Below are 14,080 nucleotides of genomic sequence, written 5' to 3'. Positions count from 1 at the left end.
CAGAGATGCGGAGGGTGAGAGGCTTCACCAGAGACAGAGTGGGGGGCAGAACAGGCAGATCAACAAAGTACATTGCTGAGGGGAGCAGTGGGCGGGTCAGGAGAGGTCTGCCACGCCATGTGGTCACCTCTGGGGCAGGCGGGGATCGAACTCATGTGGAAGTGGCTTAAGCTTCTTAGTGCTGTGCTTTAACCCGCTGCGCCACCTGGGAGGGCTGAGTTTCTTTTTTTTAATTTATAAAGTACCATTGTTTTACGTATTTGTCAATATTTTGACCATATATGATTTTCATATTAAATGGAAAAAAATCCAGTTTAAATATGTGGTACAGATGGGTTAAGAATAAGTAAGAGAAAATAAAGTTACCAGATACCTATCAGTAGTGGGAAAGAAGCTGTTCTAGCTCTATTAATACCTGAGGTGTGCTCCCACCCCCAACACACCCGCAGTCCTTACCATGGCTCATTGGACTTCCCCATTTTCCCATCACCACCCCATCCCCACCTCCACCCCATGGATCTCATGGCTTTTTAATGCCTCATAGCCGTCTGTGGTCAGTTTTCAAGGATTGGTTTTAAAAAGTTCGTCTTTGACTCTGGTTTCCCTAGATTTCACATATAAGTGACCCAGGATTTATCTTTCTTCTTCTGGCTTGTTTCTCCCTATAATTCCTCCTGGCTAGGGCAGAGTTTCTTGAACAATTCACTAAAAGGACACGCAGCGAGAGAAAATGTTGACAAAGTCTACTAAAATGTTGATAAAATCCATTACACCAAGAAAAAGTTCTGTATGCTTAGACACGAGAGGCAAAGGAAATATAACAGAAAGTGTGTCTCTATCTGAAAAGAGAATAGCAACAGAAAAATTACTGAAGAGCAAGTCTGAACTTTACAGGATGAACTTTCTTTATATATAAATATATGCACACACATACATATGGAGAATATCTTCAAACAACGAAGACAATGAAATAAAGTCACAATGAGATACCATTGTACACACACTAAAAAATTTAAGATACATCATGTAAATAATAGTTGTGGGGAATGGAGTCCTCTGGCCACACTGCCAGTGGTAATTGGTACAGCACAATCATTGTGAAGAGCAGTTTGTAATAAATGCAAGGAGCACCCCACCTGGACCCTGCAAACCTGTAGATGTCAGCTAGCCTGTAGGTGTCTGCAGAAGACAGGTACAAAAAGTCCATTTGGGGCCCTCCCTGGTGGCGCAGCGGGGTAAAGCACAGCACTAAGAAGCTAAAGCCACTTCCACATGAGTTCGATTCCCGCCTGCCCCGGAGGTGACCACATGGTGCGGCAGACCTCTCTTGACCTTCCCGCTGCTCCCCTCAGCAGTGTACTTCGTAGATCTGCCTGTTCTGCTCCCCACTCTGTCTCTGGTGGATCCTCTCACCACCCCTGTGCCTCTGGCCTGTACCCCAGATCTGTATGTATAAATAAATAAATCTTAAAAAGGAAAAAAGACAAAGGCATAAGCAAATTAGACAAAATGGTAGCTTCTGTTATGCCTTTTAAATCTGAGTGGTGAGCACCCACTCACAAATTAAAATTTAGAAAAGTGTAACAGACTTAGTTTTAGAGAAGGGAAACTAGATGGCATAAGAGAAAAGTGGGTGCTTGGGGACTCCTTGGTGGCATGGGAGTTAAAGATGGCGCTATCAAGCCACTGCAGCAGGAGTTCGATCCCAGACCAGGGAGCTGACCCACATGGTGCAGCAGACCTCTCCTGTCTCACTGACTATTCCCTCAGCAGTGTATTCAGTCAACCTATCTGTTCTGCTCCCCACTCTGTCTCTGGTGAATCCTCTTACCCCCTGCACCTCTGGCCTCACCCCAGGTCTTGTATGCATAAATAAATAAATCTTTAAGAAAAAAAAAGAAAAGAAAAGTTGGTGCTTGTGTGGGGTTATCAAGGTTTGTATGACCTGGAGGCTTAGGAACATAATAATAATGGAAACTTGCAAAGCAGCACAGATTAGAATGAGTCCTAAGGATGTGCTTATTGCCTCTGTGACCTTTGGCAAGTTATTTAACTTTCCTAAGTCTCAGTTTCATCATCTGCAAGATGAAGTTAATAACACTTCTCATTTGAATTATGGCGAGGAGTAAGTGTGAAAAAAAATGGTGTTGAACACCTAGCAGTGTCTGGCAGTCATTATTGATGGTGTTTTCCAGAAAAGCAGACAGCCTAAGGAAGTCTGCTGGCTGTCAGGCTTCCAGCCAGCCCTTGCCACAGTTGTACACCCGGCTCAGGACAAGAAACTGGTACAAACCGGGGAGTCTAATGTAAACCAGTTTATTAAGATGTGACTCTAGGTTAAAGCAGAAAGCAGAAGCCTAGTTACAGGTCCTGGGAAGAAACCACACACAAGGCCCCTCTCTGCCTTTACCTGGGGATGAAGGATTTGAAGGAACCCAGAGACCTCTGCTCTAGAAGCCTACCCTAGTTGACTTTTTTTTTAAAAGATTTATTTTATTTATTCATGCATTCATACAAGAGCTGGGATGCAGGTCAGAGGTGCTGGGGGAGGTGAGAGAATTCACCAGAGACAGAGTGTGGAGCAGAACAGATGGACTGACTGAATACACTGCTGAGGAAACAGTCAGTGAGATAGGAGAGATCTGCTGTGCCGTGTGGGTCAGCTCCCTGGCTGGGGATTAAACTTGTGCTGCAAAGGCTGCCAATAGCTTCATAGTGCTGAGATGTAACCCCTTGTGCCACCAGGGAGGCCCTACCCTAGTTAACTTTTTACAAAGGTAATAAGCTTTCTTTTCTTTCTGGTTTTTGATTTTAAAAATATTTATTTATTTATGCATATAGAACTGGGGTACAGGCCAGAGGCAGGGGCAGTGATAGGATTCACCAGAAACAGAGCAGATTCACCAGAGAACAAGCAGATTGATGAAGTACTCTGCTGAGGGGAGCAGCGGGCAGGTCAGGAGAGGTCTGCCGCGCCATGTGGGTCACCTCTGGAGGCGGGGATCAAACTTGCCCTGAAGCAGCTGCAGCCAGTTTGCAGTGCGGTGCTCCAACCCATTGCACCACCACCGAGGGCCCTGGTTTTTTAATTTTTATTAAAGTCCTGTTGTGTAAGTTTCTGTTGCACCATGCAGCAACTTGACAGCTGTGTACGCTGTATTATAATTGCCACCCAAAGAACAGTAAGTCTCCATCCACCCCCCGACCCCGACCCCTTTATCCTCTCCACTCTGGTCAACACTATTTTGTTCTTTTAACCTCAGTGTTGGTTTGGTTTTTTTTTTTTAAAGATTTATTTATTTGTACATACAGAACTGGGGTACAGGCCAGAGACTCTGGGGCGGCCAGAGGCTTCACCAGAGACAGAGCAGGGAGCAGAACAGGCAGATGGACGAAGTACACTGCTGAGGGGAGCAGTGGGCGGGTCAGGAGAGGTCTGCCACGCCATGTGGTCACCTCCGGGGCAGGCGGGAATCGAACTCATGCGGAAGCGGCTTTAGATTCTCAGTGCTGTGCTTTAACCCGCTGCGCCACCAGGGAGGGCCCCAGTGTTGGTTTTTAATGGCCTTCATTTCCTAGAGCACATTGAGCTTTGCAGTCCATCTGAGCAGGCGTGTAGAGCCTGCTGTCTCATCTCCTGTGACCCCCCAGAGAGCCTCCCCACGGTGCTGTCTTCTGAGGGCCATTCTCCAGAGGGGGAATCATTAAGGACTGGAGTTGATTCTCTTTTCCCTGGTCTCTTGTTATTTTCTCTGTCTGTGCTGGCAGGGGAACGCAGGCTGGAGAACGAAAAGGACAACTTTGAAAAGGGAGCTGAAGACAAGTTCATGCTGGATGCTCCGGATCTGGGGCAGCTGATGAAGATCAATATTGGCCACAACAACAAGGGGAGGTCTGCAGGCTGGTTCCTGTCCAAGGTGGGTTCAGCTTCGTGTCTGGGTGTCCTATGGTGCAGGAAGGGGACATTCTGGCTCCTCGAGGGAACACTGCAGCCTTCACCTCCCCCTGCAGGTCTGCTTACCTCTGTCTGCTTTACCTATGCCCCCAGGACCGCCCTGCTGCCCCCCAGAGCCTCCAGCTTCCACCTTGCATGGAAGGCCAGCTGTCTCAGCCGAACCTGGCAGGGCCTGAGCCTCAGCCTCTCCCAGGAGGCCTCCCTGACTCTGGCCTGCAGAACCTCTCCCTGCCCTGCATGGTGACTGCCTGCCTCTTATACCAATAGACAGTGGCCCATTGATCCTTTTTTTTTAAAAAAAAAAGATTTATTTATTTATGCATACAGAACTAGGGTACAGGCCAGAGGTGCAGGGGAGGCGAGAGGATTCACCAGAGACAGAGTGTTGAAGTACACTGCTGAGGGGAGCAGCGGGAGAGCAGGAGAGGTCTGCTGTGCCTTGTGGATCACCTCCAGGGTGGGGATGGAACTTGCCCTGAAATGGCCATGGCTTGGCTTAGCTTCACAATGCAGCGCTCCAACCCGCTGTTCCACCAGGGAGGGCCTGTCCTATTGATTCTAATCATACATTTTCATATGACTCGTGGGCTGTTGCTTTGTACCCCCATATTTTTGAATCTCAGGTCCCTCATAATTTCCCTTATGCAGAACAAAGCTAAAGATCAAGACAAAAGCAAAAAAGCTTCCAAGGGGCTAAAATCTGTCTTGTTCAAAGTTCATGAAGCCATCCATCTGGCTCGCCAGGCCTTGATTTTGGAGGAGAATCCTCTCGACTGCTCAGAGTCCAGGGCATACTTTCCTTTCCTTCTAGCAAACTTGCTACCTGCAATTTAAAACCTATAGCAAAGAGGCATCATATTAAGTAGGGTTACTGAGGACTATCATGGGGAGTCAGCAAAGATATAAAAAGCCAGAAGAATATTAAAAATTCATAGAAATCTGAGGTCACTTGGCAATTGGTCTGCCAGCCCTTTGCATATATTTCTCTTCACTGTGAGATCATCAGTATATTTCAGTTTGTTACAGAATGAAAGGAAATGATTAATGTGCAACATATTTTTGCAAAACATTTCAGAAAAGGTCTTATGATTAAAACAGAAAACCTTAGGCTTATTCTCATTTGACGATAGAGCATGAGCCTGGTAGTTGCAGTTTTATTATTGTTTAAGTTCATTTACTTCCTGATATCAGTTAGGGATATATTAGGCTGGAGGTATAAGAAAATGGAAGTGCGGGCCCTCCCTGTGGCGCAGCGGGGTAAAGCACAGCACTAAGAAGCTAAAGCCACTTCAGCACAAGTTCGATCCCTGCCCTGAAGGTGACCCACACGGTGCGGCAGACCTCTCCTGACTCGCCCGCTGCTCCCCTCAGCAGTGTTCTTCTTCAGTCGGCCTGTTCTGCTCCCCACTCTGTCTCTGGTGAATCCTCTCACTGCCCCTGCACCTCTGGCCTGTACCCCAGTTCTGTATGCATAAATAAATAAATCTTTGAAAAAAAAAAAAGAAAATGGAAGTGCACTCTTAAACAATTAGGGCCTTTTTGTCTTACCTCATACAAAATCCAGATGCCACAGCTTCTTGCTGTGCTGATATCCTGGGGAGATGGTGCTCATCCTCCAGCTGTTGCCCCGTGATCACATGATGGCTACTGAACCCCTAGGCATCTTCTCTGTGTTCCAGGCAGGAACCAAAGGGAAGACCACAGGGGAAGGAGACTTTTCCTGAGAAATCTTACCTTATTCTGAGATAAACAAAACCCATCTTGAGACTCCTGCCTACATTTCTTTGGCCAGAAACAAGTCATGTGCTACTCTAACTGGTGATGTCACGTGGCTAGCTTCCCGGGCTTCACAGTCAAAGCAGGCTAGGTAGAAGTCATTGGGAAAGGGTCCTGAGCACCCTGGCCTTTCTGTAACTGGCCTCCAATCCCTTGAGAGCACTTCCCAGATCTTAGCACAGGCCTGGGCACTGACCAGTGAAGCGAGGGATGGCCGAAGTTTCTTGGGAAAGGTAGAGGCTCGCCTGGCCTCAGGAGAAACCAGCTTGGTTCTTGCTGAGCAGGGTCCTAGGAGGCTACATGCTCTTTGGCTTGGAACAGAAATGGGCCAGAGCCCACAGCCCACATAGTCAATGCGCACCCAGGTGTGTCTTCAGGACGAGGGGAAGCAGACTAGTGCCTATTATGACTTTGGCGGGGACAGGACCCTGAGCTCTATCTTGAAGCCCAGCTCTGGGAAGGAAGACAGTCTCTGTCTCGAAAGACCCAAGGTTTAGCAGAAGGAGCTGCAACGGGCACCCAGGTCTGCATGTGGCCTTGAAAGGCTGTTTGACAGCTGCTCCTTGTGAGGTCAGCTTCCATCTGGGCTATAGTTTAAACTTTCTTGGTGCATTTCCTTATTTAATGCAATATAATTTTATTACATTTTCATTGCCGCCTCTTTTATACTTAGATGTTCACTCCTATTTCCTGAAGACAAAATCTTGTATTTGACTGGGCATAGCAGTTTCCTGCATCTGGTATTAGGTCCTTTCTAGGACTCTGCTTTTCTTTTGGTTCCTCAGAATGATTCTCCCTCCTCCCCTCGCTCCCTCCTTTCTCTCCTTGTCTATCACGAGATGCTCCTGCCCGCATAATGTTATGAGTGGAAGACCAGTTCTAGTCATTGACAATTTGCTTAACTTTGAGTTTCCCATTGGGTCTTCCTGGTACAACCTGGGGAGGCCCCTCTTCTCCTGGGTGAGTTTTAGAAGACGCCGTTATCACAGTCTTGCCCACCCAACCCATCTGAGTCTCCCAAGGGAGGCTTCATCGTGCCTCTTCTGCTAATCTCTCTGTAAGTGACTGGAAGAACCTGGACCCCATGTGTCTGGCTTGGGTTTGCAGCTCCCCTTGTGTGGACTCTGCTCACCCAGAATGCCAGATCCCAACCTTCAGCAGGTTGGAGAAAGCAGATGTTGCCATCTACAAGCTCGGGCTTCCTATGCCTGTGCCCCTCACAGCACACCCAAGTGTATTGCTTCTCTCAGCACACTCCCCCAAGAGAATCGCCTTTGATTTTTTAAAAAAGAGCTGTAGCTGCGGGAAACAGAGGTTTAATAACTTAGAAAGAAGCAATTCCCAGTGTTCCCTGTGTGACTTTCAGTGTTTTTGCAAGGCTCTCCTGGCAATAGGTGTGTCCGTGTGAAGAGCTTTCTAGGGCCACTAAGAAGGCGAGGATATGCCCTAAAGGGATACTCAGTGACAGAGGGACAGGACTGGCCACCAGCTGTGTCCTCCACAGGCTTAGCATTCCTTCCCTCTCGTGTCCTACCCAGATTATCATTGAAGATATTGGAAACAAAAGAAAATACGACTTTCCTCTTAATCGCTGGCTGGCCCTGGATGAAGATGATGGCAAAATCCAAAGGGATATTTTAGTGGGTGGTGCTGAGGCCACAGGTAAGATGGCGGAGGAGGAGGTGGCATTGGCTAGTATTTCACTTCTGCCTGAGGGCCAATGCTTCCACCTGTGGGCCTGGAGGTCACTTGGGAGTCAGATCTCAGCTCCTGCTTGGGAAAGTGTTTATTCTTCTGGGCTGGAGCCTGGGATGCTGATGACATCCGAGGAGACGGGAGAGTCCCCTGAGCTAACACTAACTGCCCAGGGTGAAGGATCCCAAAGGGCCCATCTCCGAAGCCCTCCCCCTCCCACACTCTCCCCTCCGCCCACCACATCAGGTGAAGGAGTTCGTTAGTCCCTTCCTCCATTAAAGTTATGTTTGGAAGTTATTAGCCAAAGAGCAGGCTAAATGAATAAGATAACCATGAATATAAATGAACAGAGTTGACTATTATTATTAAATGAGACATGATAGAATTCATCCGGCAGCTATTAATAATATGTACATGGTAATTAACATTAATAAAAAATACTATTCTTAGCCAACCCAAGTTCCTCCTTCTCTTTGTGAGTTTCCTATAATCCTGCAATCTGGCAGCTTCTTGTAGTAATACCTCGTTTATTACTAAAGTTGGATACATTGACACACGGAGTCTAAAAAAGACAGCGTGTTGCTGAGAGGGTGATGCATGTCGTTCACTGGAGGGAACACAGGGGACCGAGTAGAGTGGGCAGGCATTAGAGCGGGCAGGAAGATGTAATGCAGCTCACACGGAACCTCTCTCTCCTCCTTCCTGCCACACCAGCGATTTCATATATTGTCACCATCTTCACTGGGGATCTCCGTGGGGCTGGGACCAAATCCAAAATCTACATGGTCATGTACGGGGCCAGAGGGAATAAGAACAGCGGGAAAATCTTCCTCGAGGGTGGTGTGTTTGACCGTGGCCGCACGGACATCTTCCACGTCGAGCTGGCTGTCCTCCTCAGCCCCCTGAGTCGAGTCTCCATCGGGCATGGCAATGTCGGTGTCAACAGAGGCTGGTACTGCGAGAAGGTAAGGGCTGCTCACGGCCCCGCCCCTGGTCCACTCCTCCCTTCTTTAACATGCAGACACAATGGACAGTCTGAATCCTACTTCTTGAGATTCTGTTAGAGAGTTTTGTGGACATTTATGTGCCCATTCAATGGGCATTTTGTATAAAAATGTGCTCTTTTAGCTTGTGCCGGTGGCCAGAAATGGGGGCCGTTCTGTGCAAATGTTCTGCCCCTATCTCGTTTCTCCTTTCCCTCAGTGCTTATAAGTGAAAGCTTCTTACACCTGACAATAAACAGAGACCCAGTAAGAGAAAGGCTAGTCAAAAACCTTGACTGTGGGCAGTGAATGAGTTTAAAGTTAAGTAGAAGCTAAGGTTGAGAATCTAGCGATCTAAGTAGTGAGAATTTCTTTGCTGATAGAAGGTTTTGTAGGGTTCTGGAGCTATTTCTTCAAACTTTCACAATGTGAGTGGCTAATTTGACTTCCATGTGGTAAACCTGGGGGTTTAGAATGTGGGTCAAGATGCAGAGGAGTAGGAGAGAAGACCCAATGAGGGCCAGCCCAGAAAAGGCAGTTCGGGTTCATATTAAATTCCAGTTATTAATTCCCTTTCATGTGTTTGACCTTTTGCCTGCAAGATAAATAAAGCTTATTAATGTAATATTCCAGTTGATTTGATTCAGACTGAGATTTTATAAAGTGCATAAAACTCCATGGTATCCAAGAGAATATTGTGCATAGAGGGAAAGGCTTGAGATCTGGGCTAGCAAATTGGATGATTTCATGTCATTTTGATGGAAGACTTCTTGGAGGAGACACTTTTGGATTGAGGGTTTAGTGAGGTACAGGGAAGAGCCGCACCATTTCCTGGCATTCGTGGTGCAGACAGGGCTGGCAGGAGGCCGAGGAGGCTGTAAACATTTTGAGGGGGGCTCACTGCAGGGGACTGTGGTCTTCTCCCCAGGTGGTTATTCTGTGTCCCTTCACTGGCATCCAGCAGACCTTCCCTTGCAGCAACTGGCTGGATGAGAAGAAGGCGGATGGACTGATCGAGAGGCAGCTCTACGAGATGGTGTCTCTCAGGCAGAAGAGGCTGAAAAGTAGGTGGGGGGAGGAGTGCGCCAAAGCCTGGTGGTTTTGCAGACAGAGCCAGCAAAGGCCAGAATGTCAGACCACTGGGTATGAGCTTCGAGGGGACTCGCTTCTGGTTCTCACTTCTCTGGAAAGGAGGGGAAACTCTCAACCCTACTCTGGAGCTCAGTTCTCCAAGGCACAGGCCACATAGCCGCACACCTGACAGAAAGGTTGAGATCCCGAGCCCCCAGTTGAATAAACTGCCATGCTGGCCTAGATGTTAAGCCGAGAAGTATAAATTTGCACTTGGGGTATGCCGGAGGTAGGGTGGGTGCAGTCAATGCTCCCTCCTCTCCACCAGTTGAAAACACACTAATAGACCTTCCCCATTAAAGAGGAGATTAAGATGTTGTCTTTCAAGTAGCAAGGATTCCTTGACTCCCTACATTTGGTGCTTGTTAGAATGGATTTCTGAGTGGGGCCCACTGGTATATAACCTGCCCTTAGATCCTGATCCACTTTTTATTTGCTTCTCATCCCCACCAGTAACACAAAATCTCTTTACTTCTTGAAGCTCACAGTGCAACTTGATGTGTCTTTGTAGAATTCCCTTGGTCCCTGTGGGTCTGGACGACTGACTTGAAGAAAGCTGGTACCAACTCTCCCATCTTCATCCAGATTTATGGACAGAAGGGGCGGACGGATGAGATTCTCTTGAATCCCAACAACAAGTGGTTCAAACCGGGCATAATTGAGAAGTTTAGGGTAGGAGACAGTGTGATGGGGCTGGAGGGAGAAGGAGACAGTGCAAAAGGCATTCATTATGAGCTCTAGTTTTCCAAACCAGGTTTGGAAAACACAAAGCCGCTGTGGAGAACTGCGAGGCGCCAGGAGGCCAGAGTTCCAGCTAGAAAGGGTGGAATTTAGATCTGGGTCCACAGTCCAGAACTAAGCCTGGGCTGAGAAGCAAGTCTGGAATGGTCTTGGGCATCCAGGAACACAGCGACTGGGGGAATAGTCACTGTAGAACAGAGAACCCCAGCAGAGTTAGTCCATTGGCCCAATCTGGGCTGAATTAGAGAGCAAAGAGAAAATTGAAGGAAAAAAGTATATTTTAGAACAAGAAATGAGGTTCTGAATTTCCAGTATGTGCATAGCTAGAGCGAGGTTTATTTTGCCAACAGAAAGCCGCGGTGACCTTTAGGGAAGCATCACTGGTGATTTGCTGCTCTCTTCTCAGAGCGCCGGTCGGTGCTTCCATTATACCACTCAGTTCATTGCGCTTTAGATATTTGTCTTTCCGGCTAGACTGGCAGCCCCTGGGGCAGGGCATGACTGCTGTATTGATCTTTTCTATCTGTCTCAGTGCCTCACAGAATCCTGGGGGCTGTGGGCCTGTGCTAATTCACAGGGCTGCCGTGTGGATATTGTTACAGGAAGTGTATTGCTTGGAAGATTTTCTTTAGCTGGGATCCTCCTGTGGGTCAGTTATTTTTGTTCAGTTTCACCAGCCCAGATTTAACCGTGGCTCTCGGCGGCTGTCGCCTTCATATGCCACTGGCAACAGGAGTATGCGAGGGCGGCGTTCATGAGGGTGGCTGGCAGCAAACCCGTCCTCTGTGCTTCAGCACCCCAAAGCTGGGGCCTGCGGACAGGGGCCTGCTATGAAGACAAACACAGTCCCCTTGGCTATGTTCACTCAAACCTTGACATTTCTCCCCATAGATTGAGCTCCCAGATCTCGGCAGGTTTTATAAGATCCGGGCATGGCATGATAAAAGGAACCTTGGTTCAGGGTGGCATTTAGAAAGGGTAAGTTGCACCCTCTTGGCTCAGAGAGGCAAGTGGGAGAGGCGTCAGAGCACTCTTTTTAATGAGCTTGCCAGCCTAGGCTGCTTTAGGGCCATAGGGAGAGGAGGAGGGGCAGGTGACCTTGAGCCGTGGACTTGGACATGGGGTGCAGGGACTTCCTGATGGGGATGGGACTTCCCAGGTTGACTAAGAACATGCTCAGTGGTTTCGGAGACTGGCTCTGTCTCAGTCACCTGGTTACTAGGCCAGCGTGGGTCCCTAGGGAACTGGGAGTTGAATATTCACCTGGCAGTCTATCTCCCACAAGGTCATCTCTAGGGGTTGGCCTGGGCCTTGCTGAGAAGAGCCAGCAGAGTGGCATTCCCAGGGTATAATGACTCTCTCTGGGACACCCCCTTGCTCATCCCAGGACTTCATTCCAGATGACCCTAATGAATACTCTGACCAAGGACAAGTACAATTTCAACTGTAATCGCTGGCTGGATGCCAACGAAGATGACAATGAGATTGTGCGGGAGATGACTGCAGAAGGGCCAGCCGTGCGGAGAATCATGGGCAGTAAGTACTGCTCAGCTCATGATCCTGGGGGGCCCCCCAAGCTGACAGTCTTGTCCACTGTGTTTTGTCAGGGCTCCCTCTGAGTGCCAGATGGATAGAGAAGTTCCCAGCATCCAGATCACTTGAAAGAGTCGTCTCTAGGGAATGATGCTAGAAATCCATGGGGATGGGTATAGGGGAGGGAGGGGAGACTGATGGATCATCATGTTGACTCTTAGGGGATAAGAAAGCCCTTCACTGGACAGTAGTTCTCCAGAGCCCCCCAAATGAAAGGAAACAAATTCAGATTATGCCTGAGCTATCCCCTCAAAAGGTAGGCTGGACCTGGGTTCTTGTAGTCACATTTGATTGCCCCCTGATGAACCCTCTAGTTCTATTTGAGGCTGAAGAGGGTCTAAACTCTTAGTCTGGAATCCAGCACCCCATTCAAAGAAGTAAATATCATTTTGCCTTTAGCGTATAGTAGCAGAGGCTCGGCAAATACTCAGCAGATGTCCTGTCTTTTCCTTGGCAGATATTAGTGAGCTATCACCCCCTTCTCTGCTATTCAAGCTGAAATGAGCCTCAGAGCCCAACATAGCATTCCCAGCAAACCACAACTGATCAGAATTGGCACTTAAGATAATTAACCTATTTGTAACTTGAATATTTATTTTTTAAATACAGCAATACTGCAACATTACAAAAATTAAGAATATGTAGGAAATCATGTCACCCATGATTCTAGTAGCCCTTGTAAATATTTGGATAATGTGATTTGACAGGCATTTGCATGTCCAGTAGAAGTTCTAAGTATATTTGTTGACATGATTTGAAACAGCCTTAAATATGCAAAAACATAGAAACCCCAAACATCAAGTATCTATTTAAAAAGGGATTACCCAGTTTGTTAATCTAATTAGGTGATGCTGGCAATTAGCAAAACGTATCTTCTACTTTATGTTTTTTCATTTTTATTTAAAATATGTAACTATTGGATATTTATGTTCAAAAGCCCTTAAAATTGTTTGATACAAATAAGGAAAGTGAGGACATTCTCACCCTGATAGCACACTTAGAGTGAGAACTAGAACAAGGCCTTCTGCCTTCTCACACTCAGGAGTGTTTTCTTTGGAAACAAGACAACCCCCACCCTGTAAGTCTGACAGGCAGCACAGCTCCCCGCTCTAGCTGGGGTGTACAGAACATGCAGCCAGCACGGCGGGGGACCCCCCTGCTCTTATCTGTCCCTGTGTGTCAGAATTGAGCTTGCAGATGTGAGCAGTTAGGGAGGGCGTGGCCTTTGTAAACCCTTCTCACCAACACTGGTGACTTGTATTTTAAATGAATGCTTCACGAATTTGCGTGTCATCCTTGGTGGAGACAGGGTAATCTCGGTGCTGTTCCAGTTTGAGTGTATGTGCTGCCTAAGCGAACACCCAATTCTCATTTTAGCTCCTCACTTCCAACTTCTCAAGCTACTGATGCTTTTGTTCTTGAGCCTTCGGGGCTGCGGGGAGTTGCTTTTGGAAGTTTGAACTGTTCTCTCTGGTCTGCTAAATCAGGGGTCCTCAAAGCTGAGAGCGGACCATCAGCCAGAGGACTTGTTAAAACAGATGTCTGGGCCCCAGCTGCTGAGTGTCAGTTCAGTAGGTCAGGGCTGGGGCCCAGGAGCCCCTTGGTCTACACAGCTCGAGGCGATGGCCACGCTGCCATGGCGGGGCCTCTTGTATCTTTTTCCATCTCAGTTGTCATCCCTGTGACTTCCCATCACCAGTTCACCCGTGTGCCATCACCATAGTCCTGTGCACTTCTCCCCCGCCCCCATTTTTGATCCCATTCCCCACTCCACCCCCATAAAATGTCTCTGGTATATAGTTTTTCATTATTATTATTTCCTCCCCTGGTTCTTTATGCCCCTGCTATGAGTGAAACCATTGGTATTTTTCTTTTTCTTTCTGGCTTATTTCACTAAGCATGATCCTTCCATGAGCTATATATTTTTTTTAAATATTTATTTATTTATGCTTACAGAATTGGGGTACAGGCCAGAGGTGTGTTGGGTGAGAAGATTCACCAGAGACAGAGTGGGGAGCAGAACAGGCAGATCTACTGAACTGCACTGCTGAGGAGAGCAGCGGGCCGGTCAGGAGAGGTCTGCAGCACCTTGTGGGTCACCTCCATGGCGGGGGTTCGAACTCATGCTGCAGTGGCTTTAGGGAGCTTCACAGTGCGGTGCGTTAGCCCATTGTGCCACCATGAGCAGTACTTTTTTTTTTTTTTT

General features: G+C 47.7%; 1 protein-coding gene across 1 annotated transcript in view; it reads left to right on the top strand.

Annotated features, from left to right (window-relative positions):
* Nucleotides 1-14,080, top strand: part of LOXHD1 (lipoxygenase homology domains 1) — a 117,801-nt gene that overhangs the window by 32,414 nt on the left and 71,307 nt on the right. Inside the window, exons 6-12 of the mRNA XM_004684005.2 lie at nucleotides 3,769-3,917; nucleotides 7,270-7,393; nucleotides 8,141-8,391; nucleotides 9,338-9,473; nucleotides 10,052-10,212; nucleotides 11,173-11,259; nucleotides 11,682-11,821. Of these exons, the coding sequence (XP_004684062.1) occupies nucleotides 3,769-3,917; nucleotides 7,270-7,393; nucleotides 8,141-8,391; nucleotides 9,338-9,473; nucleotides 10,052-10,212; nucleotides 11,173-11,259; nucleotides 11,682-11,821 (1,048 nt within the window). The remainder of the gene's footprint in view (nucleotides 1-3,768; nucleotides 3,918-7,269; nucleotides 7,394-8,140; nucleotides 8,392-9,337; nucleotides 9,474-10,051; nucleotides 10,213-11,172; nucleotides 11,260-11,681; nucleotides 11,822-14,080) is intronic.

Source organism: Condylura cristata, unplaced genomic scaffold (genome assembly GCF_000260355.1).
Source record: "Condylura cristata isolate star-nosed mole 26May11 unplaced genomic scaffold, ConCri1.0 scaffold00016, whole genome shotgun sequence".
Lineage (NCBI taxonomy): Eukaryota > Metazoa > Chordata > Mammalia > Eulipotyphla > Talpidae > Condylura > Condylura cristata.
Note: the sequence above shows the minus strand (reverse complement) of the source record. Positions and strands in the feature narration are given on the sequence as shown.